Source organism: Nerophis lumbriciformis, linkage group LG32, assembly GCF_033978685.3.
Source record: "Nerophis lumbriciformis linkage group LG32, RoL_Nlum_v2.1, whole genome shotgun sequence".
NCBI lineage: Eukaryota > Metazoa > Chordata > Actinopteri > Syngnathiformes > Syngnathidae > Nerophis > Nerophis lumbriciformis.
Window position 1 is genome coordinate 4,897,878 of NC_084579.2, and position 24,828 is coordinate 4,922,705.

At 42.4% G+C, this 24,828-nt stretch overlaps 2 protein-coding genes across 4 annotated transcripts in view; one reads left to right on the top strand and one right to left on the bottom strand.

The window, feature by feature from the left end:
• ash2l (ash2 like, histone lysine methyltransferase complex subunit) overlaps positions 1-21,527 on the top strand; it is a 40,007-nt gene extending 18,480 nt beyond the window's left edge. For 2 of the 3 annotated variants that reach the window (XM_061927361.1, XM_061927362.1), the window contains 8 exons: positions 2,651-2,756; positions 17,280-17,497; positions 17,577-17,744; positions 17,821-18,014; positions 20,681-20,773; positions 20,843-20,941; positions 21,011-21,070; positions 21,140-21,527. In XM_061927361.1, the coding sequence (XP_061783345.1) occupies positions 2,651-2,756; positions 17,280-17,497; positions 17,577-17,744; positions 17,821-18,014; positions 20,681-20,773; positions 20,843-20,941; positions 21,011-21,070; positions 21,140-21,247 (1,046 nt within the window). In that variant the 3' untranslated portion in view covers positions 21,248-21,527. Of the gene's footprint in view, positions 1-2,650; positions 2,757-17,279; positions 17,498-17,576; positions 17,745-17,820; positions 18,015-20,680; positions 20,774-20,842; positions 20,942-21,010 lie in introns of all 3 variants that reach the window. The other variant, XM_061927360.1, reaches the window with a different exon arrangement.
• Positions 21,528-21,626: 99 nt separating this feature from the next.
• Positions 21,627-24,828, bottom strand: part of grk5 (G protein-coupled receptor kinase 5) — a 46,942-nt gene continuing 43,740 nt past the window's right edge. The window contains exons 8-16 of the mRNA XM_061927376.2: positions 23,520-23,660; positions 23,251-23,441; positions 23,150-23,187; positions 22,895-22,984; positions 22,513-22,721; positions 22,299-22,436; positions 22,096-22,233; positions 21,835-22,024; positions 21,627-21,768 (exon numbers count right to left, since the gene is read on the bottom strand). Of these exons, the coding sequence (XP_061783360.1) occupies positions 21,722-21,768; positions 21,835-22,024; positions 22,096-22,233; positions 22,299-22,436; positions 22,513-22,721; positions 22,895-22,984; positions 23,150-23,187; positions 23,251-23,441; positions 23,520-23,660 (1,182 nt within the window). The 3' untranslated portion in view covers positions 21,627-21,721. The remainder of the gene's footprint in view (positions 21,769-21,834; positions 22,025-22,095; positions 22,234-22,298; positions 22,437-22,512; positions 22,722-22,894; positions 22,985-23,149; positions 23,188-23,250; positions 23,442-23,519; positions 23,661-24,828) is intronic.

The window sequence follows — 24,828 nt, forward strand, 5'->3', positions numbered from 1 at the left end:
ACATGTTTTATATTCTAGTTTCTTCAAAATAGCCACCTTTTGCTCTGATTACTCCTTTGTACACTCTTGGCATTCTCTCGATGAGCTTCAAGCACACCCGTGAAGTGAAAACCATTTCAGGTGACTACACTGCAAAAAGTCAGTGTTCAAAAACAAGAAAAAAATTAGGGGTATTTTATTTGAACTAAGCAAAATTATCTGCCAATAGAACAAAAAAATTCAGCTTGTCAAGACTTTCCAAAACAAGTAAAATTAAAGCTGCAAGCAGCATTGGTCGGGCCCGCGTATTTGGCAGGTGCTAGTCCTAAGTGTCCCAATACTTTTGTCAAGTTTTAGTCCCAAGTGTCCCAATACTTTTGTCCAGTGTAAGTGTCCCAATACTTTTGTCCAGTGGTAGTCCTAAGTTTCCCAATACTGTTGTCTACTTTTAGTCGTAAGTGTCCCAATACTTTTGTCAAGTTGTAGTCCCAAGTGTCCCAATACTTTTGTCCAGTTTTCGGCTTAAGTGTCGCAATACTTTTGTCCGGTGATAGTCATAAGTGTCCCAATACTTTTGTCTAGTGTACCTACCTAGTCTGCATTGTGTGGGCACGCTGGTGCATCCTGCTTTTAAGCAGCCATCTTAAAAAAACAGCAGCGCAGCAGCATCAGCGCTCAGAGGAGATAATGTTTGAAGAAAGGTGACCGGTTTTTACAAAAATGTTGTTTTGAAGGGGGAATAGCAAACTTCCTGTTGATTTTTGCTGGGGGTTGTCAATTTATGAAATGCAGTGCTAAGTGAGACCTACATAGAGGTTTTTGTTTCATGTCTCTCCGACCTTCCTAGTGGGAGTTACAGGCAGTTTTGTCATTTTTTTCTTCCGAGGAGCAGTTTTTTCTGCGATTTATTCAAAAATTGCGGTAGAGCGCAATTTTGAGATTTGGGGTTAGGTTTTTTTATTAGATCGCAATTTTTGCCAGTCCTGATGTGTGCTTTCAGTTTGGTGAGTTTTGAAGCGTGTTAAGGGGGTCAAATTACAGCTCAAAGAGGCAAAAGTGACTGTTTTTAGTACTTTTTTGTCTTGAAGGGGGAATTGCCAACTTCCTGTTGATTTTAGCCCGAGAATGTACCATTATAAAATCTAGGTCTGAGTCAGACCTACATAGAGGTTTTTGTTTCATGTCTCTCTGACCTTCCTAGTGGGAGTTACAGGCAGTCTAGTTTTTTTTTTTCCTAGGGGGCGCTAGAGCGCAATTTTGAGTTTTGTGGTTCGTTTTTTTTTTAAAAAGGCAATTTTCGCAGGTCCTGATGTGTGGGTCAAATATGGTGAGTTTTGAAGCATGTTAAGTGGGTCAAATTACAGTTTAATGTGGGGGCGGAAGAATAAAGAATAATAAAACCTTACAAATTCAATAGGTCCTTATGTCCCATTGCATAAGGACTCCCAAAGGGAGCCCATGCGGGCCCTAATTAGCTAACCTCAATGAACCCAAAAATACCTTAAAATAAGTACATTCTCACTAATAACAAGTGCACATTTCTTGGTAGAAAAAAAATAGACCTTTTTGCTCAATATGTAAATGAAATAAATACTAGTGCCATTATCTTGACATAATGATTTGCGCTCGGCATCATGATTTTTTTTCATGCTTGAAGTAAGAAATTATTACTTTAAAAAAGTAGTTTTATACTTATGAGTGTTGATAACACAGCTTTGCATCAGTTGATATTCTATTTTCAAGCATGTTTTACTCAATATAGGTCATCAAATCTCAGCAACAAGCTGTAATATCTTACTGAGATCATTTAGGACCAAAACCCTTAAAACAAGTAAAACACTCTAACATAAAATCTGCTTAGTGGGAAGAATTATCTTATCAGACAGAAAATAAACACTTATTTGACATATTTAATCTTACTTAGATTTCAGTTTTTGCAGTGTACCTCTTGAAGCTCATGGAGAGAATGCCAAGAGTGTGCAAAGCATTAATCAGAGCAAAGGGTGGCTATTTTGAAGAAACTAGAATATAAAACATGTTTTCAGTTATTTCACCTTTTTTTGTTAAGTACATAACTCCACATGTGTTCATTCATAGTTTTAATGTTACAATCTACAATGTAAATAGTCATGAAAATAAAGAAAACACATTGAATGAGGTAGGTTCAAACTTTTGGCCTGTACTGTATATATATTTTTTTATACACACCGGCCCCCAGACACATTTTTTTCTCTCTCTATGTGGCCCTCGGCCCCGAGTCAAAATAATTGCCCAGGTCTGATATACAATATGCATGGTGTTAAAGGGGCTTTCAGCCATTTCAGTGAATTAGCGTGACCTTTTTGCTGAAAAAGCTGCTAGTGTTTGGAGATGCCTCATGACTAATTCCCTTGCTGCCTTGTCCACGTGAACACTGCACCATTAACCTGCTTTCACTGTTTTTGTGTGTTTGTATGCGCTCAGTTTTGCTTTGTTTCTTTGCATTAAATAAAGAGAGCCTTGTCTACAAAGTCAAATTCCTTGTGTGTTAAACATACTTGGCCAATAAAGCGGATTCTGATCATGAAACAAGTCATGAAGTAATCTTGCAAGTAGAATTCAGGGAGACCTTTTATTACACATTTTTTTAGCGGTTATAATCAGCAGTCTTTCTCGTGTGGTGTTTTCTAAGGCGCCCTAGCTCCGGTGCCTGGAAAAGGACGAGGAGCCAAGCGTAAACAACAGCAGCAGCTGCAGCAAGAGGGCGCCACTGCAGGAGCCACCAAGAGGACTCGCAGGTATGTTGAGTTTATTTCAAACATGCATGCATACAACATGATGCATCACAATTTCCACTTCCTCTATTCAACATGTTCGAAAAGGAGTAGGAAGACGCAGAGCTTATTTAATCCGACCCCTTTTCCTTTACATAGCAGTTACTAAAACTTGTGTTCACTTCCTGTTCTCAATTTATTCACAATATACTGCATAAGTAATAACATTAAAAATACATAAATAAATAAGTTATATTTTATATGGTGAGATAAATAAAATTTTCTAGAAAATGAATGGATGAAGCTCCTCGGTGGCAAGGCCCCGGGGGTAGATGAGATCCGCCCGGAGTTCCTTAAGGCTCTGGATGCTGTGGGGCTGTCTTGGTTAACAAGACTCTGCAGCATCGCGTGGACATCGGGGGCGGTACCTCTGGATTGGCAGACCGGGGTGGTGGTTCCTCTCTTTAAGAAGGGGAACCGGAGGGTGTGTTCCAACTATCGTGGGATCACACTCCTCAGCCTTCCCGGTAAGGTCTATTCAGGTGTACTGGAGAGGAGGCTACGCCGGGTAGTCGAACCTCGGATTCAGGAGGAACAGTGTGGTTTTCGTTCTGGTCGTGGAACTGTGGACCAGCTCTATACTCTCGGCAGGGTCCTTGAGGGTGCATGGGAGTTTGCCCAACCAGTCTTCATGTGTTTTGTGGACTTGGAGAAGGCATTCGACCGTGTCCCTCGGGAAGTCCTGTGGGGAGTGCTCAGAGAGTATGGGGTATCGGACTGTCTGATTGTGGCGGTCCGCTCCCTGTATGATCAGTGCCAGAGCTTGGTCTGCATTGCCGGTAGTAAGTCGGACACGTTTCCAGTGAGGGTTGGACTCCGCCAAGGCTGCCCTTTGTCACCCATTCTGTTCATAACTTTTATGGACAGAATTTCTAGGCGCAGGCAAGGCGTTGAGGGGATCCGGTTTGGTGGCTGCAGGATTAGGTCTCTGCTTTTTGCAGATGATGTGGTCCTGATGGCTTCATCTGGCCAGGATCTTCAGCTCTCACTGGATCGGTTCGCAGCTGAGTGTGAAGCGACTGGTATGAGAATCAGCACCTCCAAGTCCGAGTCCATGGTTCTCGCCCGGAAAAGGGTGGAGTGCCATCTCCGGGTTGGGGAGGAGATCTTGCCCCAAGTGGAGGAGTTTAAGTACCTCGGAGTCTTGTTCACGAGTGAGGGAAGAGTGGATCGACAGGCGGATCGGTGCGGCGTCTTCAGTACGCTGTATCGATCCGTTGTGGTGAAGAACGAGCTGAGCCGGAAGGCAAAGCTCTCAATTTACGGGTCGATCTACGTTTCCATCCTCACCTATGGTCATGAGCTTTGGGTTATGACCGAAATGACAAGATCACGGGTACAAGCGGCCGAAATGAGTTTCCTCCGCCGGGTGGCGGGTCTCTCCCTTAGAGATAGGGTGAGAAGCTCTGCCATCCGGGAGGAGCTCAAAGTAAAGCCGCTGCTCCTCCACATCGAGAGGAGCCAGATGAGGTGGTTCGGGCATCTGGTCAGGATGCCACCTGAACGCCTCCCTAGGGAGGTGTTTAGGGCACGTCCGACCGGTAGGAGGCCGCAGAGAAGACCCAGGACACGTTGGGAAGACTATGTCTCCCGGCTGGCCTGGGAACGCCTCGGGGTCCCACAGGAAGAGCTGGACGAAGTGGCTGGGGAGAGGGAAGTCTGGGCTTCCCTGCTTAGGCTGCTGCCCCCGCGACCCGACCTCGGATAAGCGGAAGAAGGTGGATGGTGGTGGATGGTGGTGAATGGATGGATGAAATAAATTCAGAATGTTTTATGCTTCTTCTTCTTTGTAGTTTGTAAACACTTTAACTTTGAAGAGTTCCTTGAAGTGGATTATATTAATACACTGTTTGATTTATTAGCTTAATCCACTCCATAATTTAATTCCACATACTAATATACTGAAGGTCTTAAGTGTTGTAAGTGCGTACAAATGTTTTAAATTACATTTTTCTCTAAAATAATATTTCTCCTCTTTTGTTGAGAATAATAATTCTATTATAGTTTGCTTTGTGCATAATTTTAGCTGTTTGCAATTTCACTATGTTGTGGAATTTCAGTATTTTCGATTCAATAAATAAAGGGTTTGAATGTTCTCTATATCCAACATTATTTATTATTCTAACTTGAGATGTCCGATAGTATCGGACTTGACTGCCGATATTATCGGCCGATAAATGCGTTAAAATGTAATATCGGAAATTATCAGTATCGGTTTCAAAAAGTTAAATTTATGACTTTCTAAAACGCCTCTGTATAGAGTGGCACACGGATGTAGGGAGAAGTCGTACTTGCCAACCCTCCCGATTTTCCCGGGAGACTCCCGAATTTCAGTGCCCCTCCCGGAAATCTCCCGGGGCAACCATTCTCCCAAATTTCTCCCGATTTCCACCCAGACAACAATATTGGGGGCGTGCCTTAAAGGCACTGCATTTGCGTGCCGGCCCAGTCACATAATATCTACGGCCTTTCACACACACACAAGTGATTGCAATTCATACTTGGTCAACAGCCATACAGGTTACACTGAGGTTGGCCATATAAACAACTTTAACACTGTTACAAATATGCGCCACACTGTGAACCCGCACCAAGCAAGAATGACAAACACATTTCGGGAGAACATCCGCACCGTAACACAACATAAACACAACAGAACAAATACCCAGAACCCCTTGCAGCACTATCTCTTCCGGGACGCTACAACATACACCCCCCGCTACCCCCTAATTCCTCCACCTCAACCCCGCCCACCTCAACCTCCTCATGCTCTCTCAGGGAGAGCATGTCCCAAATTCCAAGCTGCTGTTTTGAGGCATGTTAAAAAAAATAATGCACTTTGTGACTTCAATAATAAATATGGCAGTGCCATGTGGGCATTTTCTTCCATAACTTGAGTTGATTTATTTTGGAAAGCCTTGTTACATTGTTTAATGCATCCAGCGGGGCATCACAACAAAATTAGGCATAATAATGTGTTAATTCCACGACTGTATATATCGGTATCGGTTGATATCGGAATCGGTAATTAAGAGTTGGACAATATCGGATATCGGCAAAAAAGCCATTATCGGACATCTCTAATTCTAACTGATCTTTTTTGTAACACGGTTAATGAATGAAGTGTACTTTTGTAGTTATTTCCCCATATTTCTGCACAATAACTCAGATATTGTAACACTAACTTTTTACCGTAATTGGTTAATTTCTTCTGTTATTTGCATTAGCTTCTGTTTGTTCTCTCTTGAACAAAAACGTTGTTGTATCATCTGCGAATAATACTAACTTTAAATCTTTTTTACCTTTACAAATGTCATTTATGTAAAAATTGAACAATTTTGGTCCTAGTATTGATCCCCGGGGTATACCACAGGATATATTTAGCATTGTAGATGTTAGCCTGCTAGCTCATGCTGATACTAGCCTGCGATGTCCTCTACGCAATCATGCATAAGCCTAGATATTATGACCAATTTCGATTTATAAGATTGATTCATCATGATTTGATTCAGTCTACAACTAAATATTGAAAATGTCTTAAATCTGTTGCAAAGTACAATAGTTTTTTTCTCTTCACTGTGATAAACCTTTGGACAGTTCAAACTTTTTTTTAATTCTCAAAAGTACAATTTTAAAACAAGAAAGGAATTGCTGGTGAAATTGTACCTGTATTGTATCTCTCCAATTTGGTGAAAGCTTTTGTTTCTTCATGTACAAAAAATATATATTATTATTAGGAATGTTCCAATCAAGGTTTAATGCTGCCCATTCCGCTACTGATCATCAGCCGATACCAATCACATGCATACCTGCCAACTACTCCGGTTTTCCCGTAATTAGTACGGTTTTCATCAACCTATTCCGGGTTACGGTTGCAGTGATAAAAAATATGTTTTTTCATTAATTGAAAAAAAAAATTTAAAAAAAAAGTTTTATTCACGAAATCGCGTAACAACAATGACAATCGACACTGCTTCCCGTAACTTCCTATCGAGCCATTCCGAATGCCATGCGCGAGGCTATTTATAGCACCGCTGCCAAGCACGAGGCACCTGTTGCCCATTGTTTCCAAACGAGCGAACGATCATGGAATCAGCCGGAGAAAAATCGCAAACGAGTCTTAAACCGAAAAGAAAACTGCAGTCATTCCGTGAAGAATATTCAAAAGCCTATCCGGGAATAATTATCCGTTCCAAAAAGGGTGAAAACTACGCGAATTGCACCTTGTGCAGACAAGATTTTTCGATCGGACACGGAGGAATTAGCGATGTAAAAGACCACGTTGGGACAAAAAAACACAAGTCTAATGCCGTTGCTAGCGATACAAGTGGAAAACTTTCAACGTTTTTCGGATTTTAGCCACAAAAAGGTAACGACACCAATGTTATCTATTGGAATTGTTTAGTACTGTTATACTGTTAAAAGTGTTTATACTATTTATGCTTTCAAGTCCAAGTTGAAGAAATCTTGTTAAATGTTGACAGCATAACTACCAAAATACAGAAGTATGTCCTTAATACTTTTGCAGTGCTATTTCTGTTGAAAAGTTAAAATGATTACATTAGAGATGTGATGTGCCACTTTTCAAGTGTCTGATGGCTTAAATTAATTGTCATTAATTTTTCATATTTTGAATTCTTTTGAAAGGCTTACAAAAAAACTACATTTGAATTGTAATTCCATGCTATTGACAGGACTATTAATTTTAATGAAGTTAGCTTACCATGTTTACAGTATGATAATTGTGATAGAAATGTGAATTTCAGGCACATAATATTTTTTTACAATTGAACAAGGCAGTAGATTATACAAGCTTGGACAGAAAGTTAATAATGACACCAATTTTTTTTTAATGGAATTGTTTAGTACTGTTTTACCATTTGTTTACTGTAAAAAGTGTTTATACTTTCAATTAACAAATTGAAGTCTTGTGAAAGGTTGACAGGATAACTGGCATTAACTGTCAAAATAATTTCAAACTATTGAAGTTAGCTTACAGAATAAACATGTCAATCAACCCATATGATTTTTGCTGTAATATTTTTGTTTTGAAAAGTCACTGTGACTGATAGAAAAGTGATGGTTTTAGCAACATTTTAACCTGTCTGAATGCTAATAATCATTTTGCGTCGGGGGGCGAAGCCTGAACCCCCCACCAGGACTTTGTCCTGGACCTACCGGGGCCTGCGACCCCTGGACCCTGGCTACTAGGTTTTTGTGATTTCAAAAGTTGGCAGGTATGCACATGTATTAACTGTAAATGTTTCCATGTATTTATGGTCAGTGCTATTGACAGTTTACCAATATCAACCCAATATTTAAACTACGGTCATTTCTTATTCCATTCCTCTGTGTGTAATAAGTTCAGCCTCGTCCTCCATTGACGATGATATTTGATAAAGACACTTGAGACACAAAGAAAAGCAGTCTATCTGCTTTAATGGAGGCAATTACAGAGTTTCTCCTTAATGTAATTATATGTGGCATGCCGTCATGCTATTTTCAGTACCGCCACACCTTAAAAATATGTTGTGGTTTTTTTTGTGGAAAATAAATTCAAGTAGTATAATATATTGTAGCCCTCAGAAGAAATCACACAAAGGCCGATGCTATTTTTACATCTTATCACCAATCTTAGGATAACAATCGGCCCAATTTCAACAGGTTTTACCTCCCGTGAAAGCCCGCGCTTCCCCTGATGCACGGCGACACTTCCTTATTCTCCGCCAATTACCTTTCAGGCGCGCACATTGTGTTTGCAAACATGGGAAAAACTGACATCAAATCTAAACCGCATGACTATAAACCATGGGTGTCAAACTCTGGCCCGCCGTGTAATTTCATTTGGCCCTTGAGGAAATATCAAATTAACATCAGAGCTGGCCCGCCGGTATTATAACACCACATTCACCGCTAATACTCATACTTGCCAAACCTCCCGATTTTCCCGGGAGACTCCCGAATTTCAGTGCCCCTCCCGAAAATCTCCCGGGACAATCTTTCTCCCGATTTCCACCCGGACAACAATATTGGGGGCGTGCCTTAAAGGCACTGCCTTTAGCGTCCTGCAACCTGTCGTCACGTCCGCTTTTTCCTCCATACAAACAGCGTGCCAACCCAGTCACATAATATATGCGGCTTTTACACACACACACAAGTGAATGCATCGCATACTTGGTCAAGAGCCATACAGGTCACACTGAGGGTGGCCGTATAAAAAACTTTAACACTGTTACAAATATACGCCACACTGTGAACCCACACCAAACAAGAATGACAAACACATTTCGGGAGAACATCCGCACCGTAACCAGAGGTGGGTAGAGTAGCCAGAATTTGTACTCAAGTAAGAGTACTGTTACTTTAGAGATTTAATACTCAAGTAAAAGTAAGGAGTAGTCACCCAAATATTTACTTGAGTAAAAGTAAAAAGTATGTTGTGAAAAAACTACTCAAGTACTGAGTAACTAATGAGTAACATACACACACATATCATATATATATATATATATATATATATATATATATTGATATATACAGTATATAATTTATATTTATTTATTTTGCCGTTTTTGTTTACATGTTAAAAGTGTTTTAATGAATATACATGCATGTTTAACACATATAGATTCCTTTCTTTCATGAAGACAAGAATATAAGTTGGTGTATTACCTGATTCTGATGACTTGCATTGATTGGAATCAGACAATAACGTCCACATTTTCGAATGGAAGAGAAACAAAAGTCTTCCTTTCTGTCCAATACCACATGAAAGTGGTTGGTTTTTGGCATCTTATTTGTCCAGCTTCCATATTCGTTTTTATACACTTTACAAGAAATACATTGGCGGCAAACTCCGTAGCTTGCTAGCTTGTTTGCGCTGGTTTTCGGAGACTCTTATTTTGAAAGCGCAGGCGCGATGGAGCGGCACTTTTATTGTGAAGACAGGAACTGTGCAGTCAGTCTTTAGGCTTTTGACGGGAAGTACGGTTGAAATTAAAAAAAGGGTCTTTTTTCCTTCACATTTTTGATTGATTGATTGGAACTTTTATTAGTAGATTGCACAGTACAGTGCATATTCCGTACAATTGACCACTAAATGGTAACACCCCAATACGTTTTTCAACTTGTTTAAGTCAGGTCATGTGACCGCCTGGCTCTGTTTGATTGGTCCAACGTCACCAGTGACTGCATCTGATTGGTGGAACGGAGTGAACGTCACCAGTGACTGTATTTGTTGAAACGCAGGCACTATGAAGGTCTGTCTGACAAACCAAAACAAACAAAGCGTGCATTAACAGATCGATAAAAATTAGTAGCGAGTAGCGAGCTGAATGTAGATAAAAGTAGCGGAGTAAAAGTAGCGTTTCTTCTCTATAAATATACTCAAGTAAAAGTAAAAGTATGTTGCATTAAAACTACTCTTAGAAGTACAATTTATCCCAAAAGTTACTCAAGTAGATGTAACAGAGTAAATGTAGCGCGTTACTACCCACCTCTGACCGTAACACAACATAAACACAACAGAACAAATACCCAGAACCCCTCGCAGCACTAACTCTTCCAAGACGCTACAATATACACCCCCCGCTACCACCAGATGTTGATATTTACCTCAGAAGGCTGCAAATAGAAAAGAGGCATTACATTTTTTTATTTAAATTTGATTTAAAATACCATTCATGTTTTTTCGTTTGTTTTTTGAAAGTTAATTTTGCACTATGAAGTTATATAAGCGTTGCTTGTTCCATATTCAGTGTTAAAGCACATCAGTGTAGCAAACTGAGCAATAATTAACGTTTTATTCATGCACTTTCTCTTGCTTCTTCAAGGCTTGAATGTTTGATTCATTCAGTATTGTTATTTTATTTTCAAATGTATTATTAGCCTGTGGAAAAAGTTTATTTTGATATTTACCTCAGAAGGCTGCAAATAGAAAAGAGGCATTCAATCTTTATTTAAATTGTATTTGATATGCCATTGATATTTTTCAATTATTATTATTATTATTATTATTTGAAACTGGATTTTGCATGTCACTATAAAGTTATATCAGCCTTGCTTGTTCAATATTCAATGCAAAACTTGTTTGGGTCCCTATTAAAAGGTTAATTTGTTCAACCTTGGCCCCCGGCTTTGTTCAGTTTCAAATTTTGGCCCACTCTGTATTTGAGTTTGACACCCCTGCTATAAACCATTAACAGCAGCTGGTCGTTACAGTACGAATTGATATTTATAGCCTATTATTTGCGCACTATTGACAAGGGATGTACCGAAAACTCAACCACCGAAAAAAAGACTTTTAACTGCCGAAAGCAGATGTAAACAAAATCTCCGGACATTCAATCAATCGCAACTGGACTGTTTGGTTTGTTTTGGAAGATGTTTCATCTCTCAGCCGAGTCGGCTTCATCAGTTCGTGCTCATAGACTTAGATTGGTCCGATTTGGACCTGAAAAGATGCTAGATTTGTTGCTAATTGTTTTAAATTGATAAATAATATCTCATATACAAAATATACAACATAAGGTGGCAAAAAACATTTCAATAATGAATAAAGCAAAATACGTCCTGGGCCAAAAATCACTTCATATTCTCTACTGCTCGCTAGACGCCTCAATCATTGGTATGTTTTTATCTACAAAACCGTTCTGGGTATCACTCCATCTTATCTGTCTTGTCTTTTAACAAAGAAACAAGGAAGTCACAATCTTCGTTCAATGAATATTCTGCAATTTGTCGTCCCCAAAGTAAGAACTGAACTGGGCAAGAAAGCATTTAGGTTTTCAGCACCGAAGGCTTGGAATAACCTACAATCGAACATTAAACTTCAAACCCTAGTTACGTTGAATGAGTTTAAAGCTTCTGTGAAAGGATTGCAGTCTACCTTGTCTGTATGCACATGTGTCATGTGAGCAAGTTTTAATGTTGTAAATGTGATGTTTTATGTATTTGTTTACTGTTTTTAATGTAACCTTGCTGCTGCCCTCTTGGCCAGGTCTCCCTTGGAAAAGAGATCTTTGATCTCAATGGGATTTTACCTGGTTAAATAAAGGCTAATAAATAAATAATAGTGTTAAATATCTGACTTATTGTGCAGAAATATGGGGAAGTAACTACAAATGTGCGCTACATTCTTTAACCGTGTTACAAAAAACCCTTTATTTATTGAGTCAAAAATATTAAAGTTCGAGGATTTGGCAAAATTGCAAACAGCTAAAATGATGTACAAAGCAAACTATAGCCTGCTACCAAAGAATGTACAACAATTCTTCTCAACTAAAGAGGAGGAATATAATCTTAGAGGAAAATCTAATTTAAAACATTTGTATGCACGTACAACACTTAGAACCTACAGTATGTGGAATTAAATCAATCAATCAATCAATCAATGTTTATTTATATAGCCCTAAATCACAAGTGTCTCAAAGGGCTGCACAAGCCACAACGACATCCTCGGTACAAAGCCCACATAAGGGCAAGGAAAAACTCACCCCAGTGGGACGTCGATGTGAATCCATCCATCCATCCATCTTCTTCCGCTTATCCGAGGTCGGGTCGCGGGGGCAGCAGCCTAAGCAGGGAAGCCCAGACTTCCCTCTCCCCAGCCACTTCGTCCAGCTCTTCCTGTGGGACCCCGAGGCGTTCCCAGGCCAGCCGGGAAACATAGTCTTCCCAAATTGTCCTGGGTTATCCCCGCGGCCTCCTACCGGTCGGACGTGCCCTAAACACCTCCCTAGGGAGGCGTTCGGGTGGCATCCTGACCAGATGCCCGAAACACCTCATCTGGCTCCTCTTGATGTGGAGGAGCAGCGGCTTTACTTTGAGCTCCTCCCGGATGGCAGAGCTTCTCACCCTATCTCTAAGGGAGAGCCCCGCCACCCGGCGGAGGAAACTCATTTCGGCCGCTTGTACCCGTGATCTTGTCCTTTCGGTCATAACCCAAAGCTCATGACCATAGGTGAGGATGGGAACGTAGATCGACCGGTAAATTGAGAGCTTTGCCTTCCGGCTCAGCTCCTTCTTCACCACAACGGATCGATACAGCATCCGCATTACTGAAGACGCCGCACCGATCCGCCTGTCGATCTCACGATCCACTCTTCCCTCACTCGTGAACAAGACTCCGAGGTACTTGAACTCCTCCACTTGGGGCAAGATCTCCTCCCCAACCTGGAGATGGCACTCCACCCTTTTCCGGGCGAGAACCATGGACTCGGACTTGGAGGTGCTGATTGATGTGAATGACTATGAGAAACCTTGGAGAGGACCGCATATGTGGGTAACTCCTCCCCCTCTAGAGGAGACCGATTGCAGTGGATGTCGAGTGGGTCTGACATAATATTGTGAGAGTCCAGTCCATAGTGGATCCAACATAAAATGATGGAATGGATTAAGTAAAGAAGTTAAGCATTGCACTGATCTGATCCAGTTTAAGAGGTTGTTCAAATTAATAGTGCTTAGAAAGTACAAAGAAGAAGAATTATGACAAATACTTTCAACCTTATTGGAAGTAAGATATTCTTCATCTCAGTATGTTAATAATAACTGACTTAACTAATTACATATTACAAAACTGTTGTATTACCGGTACTCATTCACGCATGTCATTTTACTATAAAAAGGTCAGTAAATGAATGTATATATTTGTAAACGCTCTGAAGTGGGAGAGGGGTAGGATTAAATAAGCTTTGCTCCTTCCTACTCCTTTTCGGACATGATGTAAACAGAAATGATATGAAATTGTGTGATGTATTATGCTGTAAGTGTGTTCATGTTCCAAATAAACTAAAAGAAAGAAAGAAAGAAAATTAATTAAAAGTCAATCAATCAATCAATCAATGTTTATTTATATAGCCCTAAATCACAAGTGTCTCAAAGGGCTGCACAAGCCACAACGACACCCTCGGTACAAAGCCCACATAAGGGCAAGGAAAAACTCACCCCAGTGGGACGTCGATGTGAATGACTATGAGAAACCTTGGAGAGGACCGCATTTTTGGGTAACCCCCCCCCCTCTAGGGGAGACCGAAAGCAATGGATGTCGAGTGGGTCTGACATAATATTGTGAGAGTCCAGTCCATAGTGGATCCAACATAATAGTAAGAGTCCAGTCCATAGTGGGGCCAGCAGGACACCATCCCGAGCGGAGACGGGTCAGCAGCGCAGAGATGTTCCCAGCCGATGCACAGGCGAGCGGTCCACCCCGGGTCCCGACTCTGGACAGCCAGCACTTCATCCATGGCCACCGGACCTGTGCCCTCCTCCCCTCCACAAGGAAGAGGGGAGCAGAGGAGAAAAGAAAAGAAACGGCAGATCAACTGGTCTAACAGGGGGGCTATTTAAAGGCTAGAGTATACAAATGAGTTTTAAGATGGGACTTAAATGCTTCTACTGAGGTAGCATCTCTAATTGTTACCGGGAGGGCATTCCATAGTACTGGAGCCCCAATAGAAAACGCTCTATAGCCCGCAGACTTTTTTTGGGCTCTGGGAATCACTAATAAGCCGGAGTTCTTTGAACGCAGATTTCTTGCCGGGACATATGGTACAATGCAATCGACAAGATAGGACGAAGCTAGACCGTGTAGTATTTTATACGTAAGTAGTAAAACCTTAAAGTCACATCTTAAGTGCACAGGAAGCCAGTGCAGGTGAGCCAGTATAGGCGTAATATGATCAAACTTTCTTTTTCTTGTCAAAAGTCTAGCAGCCGCATTTTGTACCAATTGTAGTCTTAATGCTAGACATAGGGAGACCCGAAAATAATACGTTACAGTAGTCAAGACGAGACGTAACGAACGCATGAATAATGATCTCAGCGTCGCTAGTGGATAAAATAGAACGAATTTTAGCGATATTACGGAGATGAAAGAAGGCCGTTTTAGTAACACTCTTAATGTGTGACTCAAAGGAGAGAGTTGGGTGGAAGATAATACCCAGATTCTTTACTGATTCGCCTTGTGTAATTGTTTGGTTGTCAAATGTTAAGGTGGTATTATTAAATAAATGTCGGTGTTTAGCAGGACCGATAATCAGCATTTCCGTTTTCTTGGCGTTGAGTTGCAAGAAGTTAGCGGACATCCATTGTTTAATTTCATTAAGACACGCCTCCAGCTGACTACAATCCGGCGTGTTGGTCAGCTTTAGGGGCATGTAGAGTTGGGTGTCATCAGCATAACAATGAAAGCTAACACCGTATTTGCGTATGATGTCGCCTAGCGGCAGCATGTAATTACTAAAGAGTGTAGGGCCAAGAACCGAACCCTGAGGAACTCTGCACGTTACCTTAACATAGTCCGAGGTCACATTATTATGGGAGACGCACTGCATCCTGTCAGTAAGATAAGAGTTAAACCACGACAAAGCTAAGTCTGACATACCAATACGTGTTTTGATACGCTCTAATAAAATATTATGATCGACGGTATCGAAAGCAGCGCTAAGATCAAGAAGCAGCAACATAGATGACGCATCAGAATCCATCGTTAGCAGTAGATCATTAGTCATTTTTGCGAGGGCTGTCTCCGTAGAGTGATTTGCCCTGAAACCGGATTGAAAAGGTTCACAGAGATTGTTAGACACTAAGTGTTCATTTAGCTGCTGTGCGACAATTTTTTCGAGGTTTTTCGAAATAAAGGGAAGGTGGGACACCGGCCGGTAGTTTACCATGAGGTCAGGATTAGGGCTGCAGCTAACGATTATTTTTCTATCGATTAATCTATAGATTATTTTTTCGATTAATCGGTTAATCTATAGATTATTTTTTTTCGATTAATCTATAGATTATTTTTCCTTTTACCGATTATTTTTTTTATTTAAAATGAAGAGGAAAAAAAAAAGTAGGCCAGTTTTTTCAAAAGGCATGGCTTTTATTTACAAAAAAAAAAGTATGGCCACTCAGTCAACATTGACAACAACATGACAAAATATTCTGTAACAATGTAAACATTTAAAACTTTTAACATTTAACAAAATTAAAAGTAGCTTATTTGCTTTTTAATGTGCAAATATAAAAGTAAACATCCAGTGCAAATCTTAATATTCTGGAATAGTATAAGCATTTAAAAAGTAAAAGTATTGCTTATTTTGCTTTAAAATGTGCAAAAATAAAGATAAACATCCAATACAAAAAAGTGCAAAACGGAAATATTCTGTAACAAGTGTAAACATTTCAACAAAAGTAAAAGTATTGCTTATTTGCTCAAATGTGCAAAAATAAAGCTAAACATCCAATACAAAAAAGTGTACAGTGTAAACATTTCAACAAAAGTAAAAGTATTGCTTATTTTGCTTAATAACACAACAATGATAGTATGATTAAAGTGAAAGTTAATTGTTGGTTTGTACATAGTATATGTAACTGTTAATGTTGTAAAAGGTATTTGCACAACTAATTAACGTTAGCGTTTGTGACACGTCTTGTGCCGTGGGGTTCTTTCAGGACCGACAGACTGAACGCCAGACGGCTTTGCCAGGTTTACAATCTTTTAATTTTACACAAAGTCTTTTCTCTTCCAACTCTTTTTTCTTTCTTTCTTCGCTTTTCAGCTCCTCTTCCTCGCTCGCTCGTCGTCCCGTCTCTTGCGGCGTCGCTCCCGGCGCGCCCCGCCTCGCCGCTCGCTCGCCGCCGCCGCCTCTCCACAGCGTTAAAGAGGAGCGCGTCTTTGTAAACACTGAACAGGCACGCCAAACGCGCCTCTCAGAGCAAACGGTGCTTTAGTTTATGAATTTACAACGCAGATACAAATGACACATTCATGTTTTTGTGTAATAATGACAACGTATACGCACGCGGACGATTGACTTGTTGATGGTGATGGCAAGAACGCTGTCGGGGGTTTTCTTTTCAAATGTTCGTTCATAGCCGTTGTGCTGCTATGATAGGCCATTTCCGCTCGACACAGTGTGCATACAACAACATTATTAGGCCGTTTATTGAAATACTCCGACACTTTTGACGACTTTTGGCGTGCTTTTTTCCCCTCGCTCGCATCGTCTGCTTTGCGCTCCGCCATGACAGTAGTGTGACGTAAATATGCGACGCGCCGACGCACAAAAACGGCGTCGACGTATTTACGTAACCGATGACGTCGACTACGTCGACGCGTCGTTTCAGCCTTAGTCAGGATCAAGGTTAGGTCTTTTGAGCAGAGGATGAATAACCGCGTTCTTGAATGCTAGGGGAACAGTGCCAGAGGAAAGTGATAAGTTTATAATATTTAGCACTGATGGACCTAATAATACAACAGTCTCCAGATACTTGAAAATAATCTCCACAATGTACATTGCATATGGCATCAAAAAAAGTACCTGTATTTTTCAAAGGTAGTAAAGTAACTGTTTTAATTCATTAGTAGCATGGTGATTTATTAGTACCGGTATACCGTACAAACTGAGACCATCAAAGGAGATATTTTAGGTTGGAGGTTCCTGTATTATGTCAAACAAATTATGCTGATTTTCTTGTACCGCTTTGCCTCCACAGTGACCCGCTATTCTCAGCCCAGCGACTTCCCCCCCATGGGTACCCACTCGAGCACCCTTTCAACAAAGATGGTTACCGTTACATACTGGCAGAACCGGACCCCCACGCTCCCGACCCGGAGAAACTGGAGCTGGACTGCTGGGCCGGGAAGCCCATCCCCGGTGATCTGTACCGGGCGTGTCTGTACGAGAGGGTGCTGCTGGCTTTACACGACCGAGGTCGGTGCAAACGTCTTAAGTTCAACCCCGAAAGCTTGATTTTTGGCAAGATGGGCATGAACGCGTGTTCACGTTCCAGCGCCGCAGCTGAAGATTTCGGACGACCGCCTGACCGTGACGGGCGAGAAGGGCTACTCCATGGTGCGAGCCTCTCACGGCATCCGGAAAGGCGCCTGGTACTTTGAGGTGTCCGTGGACGAGATGCCTCCTGAGACGGCGGCCCGTCTCGGCTGGTCTCAGCCGCTCGGTTAGTTGGCACCCCTGCGCTAACTTGCTCTCAGAGACTTTGTTTGCCCGCTAAGGCTGCCTGTGTTGTTTCCAAGGTAACCTGCAGGCGCCGCTGGGCTACGACAAGTTCAGCTACTCGTGGCGTAGCAAGAAGGGCACGCGCTTCCATCAGTCCATTGGGAAACATTACTCCTCAGGATACGGTCAAGGAGACACGCTGGGCTTTTTCATCCAGCTGCCAGATGACACGGAGACAGCCAGGGCGCTTCCGGACACCTACAAGGACAAGGTGACGCTCGGTGGGGCCCATGTGCACCACAGCCCTTTCCATACCTGCCAACTACTCCGGTTTCCCCGTAATTAGTACGGTTTTCATCAACCTATTCCGGGTTACGGTTGCAGTGATAAAAAATACTGTTTTTCATTCATTCAATTATTTTTTATTTTTTTAAGTTTTATTCACGAAATCGCGTAACAACAATGACAATCGACACTGCTTCCCGTAACTTCCTATCGAGCCATTCCGAATGCCATGCGGGAGGCTATTTATAGCACCGCTGCCAAGCACGAGGCACCTGTTGCCCATTGTTTCCAAACGAGCGAACGATCATGGAATCAGCCGGAGAAAAATCGCAAACGAGTCTTAAACCAAAAAGAAAACTGCAGTCATTCCGTGAAGAATATTCAAAAGCCTATCCGGGAATAATTATCCGTTCCAAAAAGGGTGAAAACTACGCGAATTGCACCTTGTGCAGACAAGATTTTTCGATCGGACACGGAGGAATTAGCGATGTAAAAGACCACGTTGGGACAAAAAAACACAAGTCTAATGCCGTTGCTAAATTTGGATTTTAGCCACAAAAAGGTAATGACACCAATGTTATCTATTGGAATTGTTTAGTACAGTTATACTGTTAAAAGTGTTTACCGTATTTTCCGCACCATAAGGCGCCCTGGGTTAAAAGCCGCGCCTTCAATGAACGGCATATTTCAAAACTTTGTCCACCTATAAGCCGCCCGGTGTTGTAAGCCGCATCTAACTGCGCTAAAGGAATGTCAAAAAAACAGTCAGATAGGTCAGTCAAACTTTAATAATATATTAAAAACCAGCGTTCTAACAACTCTGTTCACTCCCAAAATGTACGCAAATGTGCAATCACAAACATAGTAAAATTCAAAATAGTGCAGAGCAATAGCAACATAATGTTGCTCTAACGTTAATGTCACAACACACAAAATAAACATAACGCTCACTTTCTGAAGTTATTCTTCATTCATAAATCCCTCGAATTATTCTCCTTCGTTGTCCGAATTGAAAAGTTGGGCGAATGTGGGATCCAAAATGTCGTCTGGCGCTGTCTCCCTGTCTTGGTGAACGTCACGTGTGTTCGCCTTCTGTCATCCACTGTTCCCACGCAGTTAGCAGTCTAGCTTCGAATGCCCTGTTGACACCAATATCTAGCGGCTGGAGGTCTTTTGTCAATCCACCCGGAATGACGGCGAGTATTGAATTAAGCGCGTAAGCGTGTCTCTTAATGTGATGTTATGAGCTAGCAAATATAACAACTACACTACCCAGCATGCAACGATAGTGACGAGCATGCGCGGTAGCCCTGAGAAGCGTTGTTGTATGCTGGCAGTTAGAATGTGGTTATGAGCACGCTGTGAGTAAACGTTGAGAACTCAGTTAACACGCCTCGTCTGCATTATTTATAATTAGACAGACAACACACTTAATAGGAGCCATTTTGGGGTCTTTACATAAACACACAAATGGAAATGAAACGTCACATATCCCAGCATGCACCGCGCGCTTCTTCTACGGGGGAAAAAGATGGCGGCTGTTTACCGAAGTTGCGAGACCGAAACTTTATGAAAATGAATCTTAATATTTATCCATATATAAAGCGCACCGGGTTATAAGGCGCACTGTCAGCTTTTGAGAAAATTTGTGGTTTTTAGGTGCGTCTTATAGTGCGGAAAATACGGTATACTATTTATGCTTTCAAGTCCAAGTTGAAGAAATCTTGTTAAATGTTGACAGCATAACTACCAAAATACAGAAGTATGTCCTTAATATTTTTGCAGTGCTATTTCTGTTGAAAAGTTAAAATGATTACATTAGAGATGTGATGTGCCACTTTTCAAGTGTCTGATGGCTTAAATTCCATCCATCCATCCATTTTCTACCGCTTATTCCCTTTGGGTTCGCGGGGGGCGCTGGAGCCTATCTCAGCTACAATCGGGCGGAAGGCGGAGTACACCCTGGACAAGTCGCCACCTCATCGCAGGGCCATTAATTTTTCATATTTTGAATTCTTTTGAAAGGCTTACAAAAAAACTACATTTGAATTGTGATTCCATGCTATTGACAGGACTATTAATTTTAATGAAGTTAGCTTACCATGTTTACAGTATGATAATTGTGATAGAAATGTGAATTTTAGGCACAGAATATTTTTTACAATTGAACAAGGCAGTAGATTATACAAGCTTGGACAGAAAGTTAATAATGACACCAATTTTTTTTTTTATGGAATTGTTTAGTACTGTTTTACCATTTGTTTACTGTAAAAAGTGTTTATACTGTTTATACTTTCAATTAACAAATTGAAGTCTTGTGAAAGGTTGACAGGATAACTGGCATTAACTGTCAAAATAATTTCAAACTATTGAAGTTAGCTTACAGAATAAACATGTCAATCAACCCATATGATTTTTGCTGTAATATTTTTGTTTTGAAAAGTCACTGTGCCTGATAGAAAAGTGATGGTTTTAGCAACATTTTAACCTGTTTGAATGCAATCAATCATTTTGCGTCGGGGGGCGAATGAACCCCCCACCAGGACTTTGTCCTGGACCTACCGGGGCCTGCGGCCCCTGGACCCTGGCTACTAGGTTTTTCTGATTTCAAAAGTTGGCAGGTATGCCTTTCTGACAGTTTTTGTTTTGTAGGCGCTCATCAAGTTCAAGAGCTACCTGTATTTCGAAGAGAAGGACTATGTGGACAAAGCGGAGAAGAGTCTGAAGGCCATGAGCCCCAGCAGGGTGAGAGCAAAATAAATCATTGAAGTCCACTGGGACATTGCTGATTATGCTGACTGTGCACGTTTGCAGATGGTGTTCTATAAAAACGGTGTGAGTCAAGGCGTGGCCTTTGAGAACCTGTTTGAAGGAATCTACTTCCCTGCTATCTCTCTTTACAAGAGCTGCACGGTCAGTTCCAACTCCTCCAACACAAGATCCGTCCTTTACGTACACGACTTGACTTTTTTCTCTTTTCAGGTATCCGTCAACTTCGGGCCGCATTTCAAACACCCGCCCAAAGACGTCCGTTACAAGCCGGTAAGAGCTCGCCTTGACTGGGGGCTTTCACCGACCTTCATTTCTTCAACACTTTCTCCCCTTCCCCAGATGAGCGACATGGGCTGGGGCGCCGTCATCGAGCACACGCTGGCCGACACGCTCTACCACGTGGAGACCGACGTGGACGGCCGACGCAGCCCGCCGTGGGAGGGATAAGCGCCTGCGGGAGAAAGGCCAATACGCATGCACACACAGCCGTAAAAACAGGCAGTTCACTTTATTAGAATTATTTACACTCAAGTTGGTTCATTTTTATTTACAATACATTCAAGGAGAAACTGAATTAGCGTGACATGAGAAAACATTCCTCAACTATTGGACTTAGCATTCGTGGTCAACATGCAGTCGGTGTGTTTCGTGTTTAAGTCTTGCTGCTCCCGCCGTCTTCTCGCTGTGTTTTTTTTAATGGACGCAAATAAAAATATGCTACATTTTGTTTACCAGTAGAATTAGCTCGCACCTTTTCCAAGTCGTGAAGGAGTTTTGTTGTACTCTTGACTTCCCTAAAATAGTTTACTTACAAAGCTGTAAATGCAGCTGCGGGCTGAAAGAGAGGCATCCAATACAAAAATAGAAAAGTTACAGAACACGCAGTGTGTAGCCGTCCGCCACACATCACAGAAGTATTGATTATTTTTTGTTGCGGTGGGTTCTCTTAAGTGTGTCCTTGCCGGCAGCTGTGGGACAGAGGACACCCTCAGCAAGTTGAACACACTCATGTCAAGGCTCAAGAGTGAACTCACAATTTTTTTTAAAAATGTGATGAAATCGGGACGTCGGCGACATCGGTGACACCGGGGACGCCGGGGATGCCGGGGACGAGTCCGTCAAGAACGTCGGGGACGTGGGCTCTGAAATCGGAATCAGGTCTGGAGGTCGACCACCATCGGGGCCGAAAACATTCAGCTCAGTGAAACACTCTGTCTCGATCATCTGCGTCAAGAAAAGCCTTTTAGTTTAACGCCACAACGCAGTGTCTCATTTTCAGGATAACTTAACGCAACCTCGTTCTGCCACGCTGTAGGAACGCTGCCCGTGCTGAACTTGGCGTAGAAGTCTGAGTCTTTATTGTCCAGTCTGACACCCCTCACGGTGGGGAAATCGTCAATGTCCTGCACATCGCTGCAGTACACCAGTCTGGGCTGCACACATACACCACTGTCACCTAACTGAGGTCTGACTCTGAACAAATTGACTGAGTACTTGCGTCAGGTATAAATGGAGGCGTCACAAGCCCCGCCTCCAGCATCCGGAAGTTGACTTCTTGAAAGAAAGGGTGCGACTGAACTTCTCTCCCCCCGGCTTTCCTGCAGCCCAGCCTGTTTTTTGGGTCTTTGGTGAGCAGCTGGAAGACACAGCGTGGTCATGTTAATTGGTTGGTTTCCACGACAACACTGACAATGAGGCACGCGTGACGGGACCTGGGAGCATATGTCCATGGCCGCCTCGCTGAACAGTTCGCTGTACTCCTCCTGCTCCATCTGGATCTGGCGCTCCAACTCCTCCCTGCTTATGCGTTTGCCCCGCGTCCGGAAGAGTTTCTGTCCCGACGTCATCTCGTAGATGAGACAGCCCAAGCCCCACCAGTCGACGCTCATCCCGTAGTGCTTGTGGACGATCACCTCCGGAGCTGCACGCAGGAAGTGTCTCCATCAGCAAGAGACCGGGGTAGAGCCCCATTCTCACTTCCCATCCCCAATGCACATGGCGTCAGAGTGCCATATCCTTTTGTCATTGGGACCATTGAGATAGGCTAGACTGTCCTTTATCCCACTATGGGGAACTAAGGAAGGTGGTACTGACCCATGTAACCCGGAGTGCCCACACGGCCTTTCGCCTGGGCACCCTTAGCGACCCAGACAGCCAGGCCCAAGTCGGAGATTCTGATGTGTCCTGAAAAAAAAAAAGTTTGTCGCTGTATGTTTCCTTTCTTGTTGTGCACTCCAACAATTAGTGCTGAGTAGGGTGGTTATATGTATAACTGAACATGCCTGCAGCCACGCCTTGTCCACACACTGAGTCTATTTTTGGAAAGATAAAAGTAGCTGTTCTACATACCATCCTTATCCAGAAGGATGTTCTCTGGTTTTAGATCCCTGCCAGACAAACAGTGTTCAGGTGAAAAAGGGTATGGTGTAAAGCGTGCAAGCAGCACTCACCTATAAAGGATGGAATTGGCGTGCAGGTGCATGAGACCGCAGCAGACCTCTGCGGCATAGAAGCGCACTCGGTCTTCAGACAACCCGGCTGCACCTCTTTTGTGAATATGGAACTTCAAGTCGCCGCCGCTCATCATGGTCATAACCAGGCACAGGGCGTGCTTGGTCTCGTAGGCGTATGCCAAGTTCACCTGCAGGCGGAAGAACAGCGCCCTATTTTTAGATGAAAACTTCCTGGATAGAAAATGTCGATGGTTGAACAGGCTCACCATAAAGCGACTCTTCACACTCTCAAGAATCTGCTTCTCGTTGAGCACCATTGCCTCGCATCGCCTTTTCTTCAAGAGCTTCTTCTCTATCTTCTTGCAGGCGTACATCATTCCTGTGTCGCAAACCTTGCAAGCCCACACCTGAACCACAAAAACTTTGCTTGAGCTACTAAGTACTCGCCTGCAGCTAACTGGATGGGAAATAACATGAATGTCCTCTCACACTAATGACCTGTGCTCTGTTCTTGGTCCTTATTTACATTTTGGCAGAACTTCAGTAATCATGCCAACAGTTTTACCCTTTCTCTCACGCTGCTAATGACATGTAGGGCTCCACAGGGCTCTGTACTCAGTCTCTAATATTTACATCTAGTTTTGCCATCTTAGAATTGTGTATGGTGCATCCGGAAAGTATTCACAGTGCTTCACTTTTTCCACATTTTATGTTAGCTTTATTTAAAAAATGAATACATATATAGTGAGGTCCACAAATATTTGCATACCCTGCAATTTTGCAAGTTCTCCCTCGTACAAATGAGGGAGAGGTCTGAAATGTATCATAGATAGATTTCCACTGTTAGAGACATAATCTAAGTATGATTTTTGAATGATTTATTTGTATGTTACTGGGGTTCGTAAGTATTTGCACACATGATAACATCAGTGTTAATATTTAGTGCCTTTGTTTGCAATTACAGAGGTCAAAGGTTTCCTATAGTTCTTCATCAGGTTTGTACACACGGCAACAGGGATTTTGGCCCACTCCTCCACACAAATCTTCTCTAGATCTGTCAGGTTTCGGGGCTGTCGCCGATCAACACGAAGTTTCAGCTCCCTCCAAAGATTTTCTATTGGATTTAGGTCTGGACACTGGCTCGGCCACTCCAGAACCTTGATATGCTTCGTATGGAGCCACTCCTTGGTTATCCTGGCTGTGTGCTTCGGGTCATTGTCATGTTGGAAGACCCAGCCTCGACCCATCGTCAATGCTCTGACTGAGGGAAGGAGGTTTTTGGCCAAAACCTCACAATACATGGCCATGTTCATCCTCTTCTTAATACAGTGCAGTCGTCCTGTCCCCTTTGCGGAAAAGCAACCCCAAAGCATGATGTTTCCACCCCCATGCTTCACTGTAGGGATGGTCTTCTTGGGATGATACTCATCCTTCTTTTTCCTCCAAACCCGACGAGTGGAGTTTATACCACAAAGTTCTATTTCGGTCTAGGGATGTCCCGATCCGATATTTGGATCGGATCGGCTGCCGATATTTGCCACAAATTGCGTATCGGCAAGGCATGGGAAAATGCCG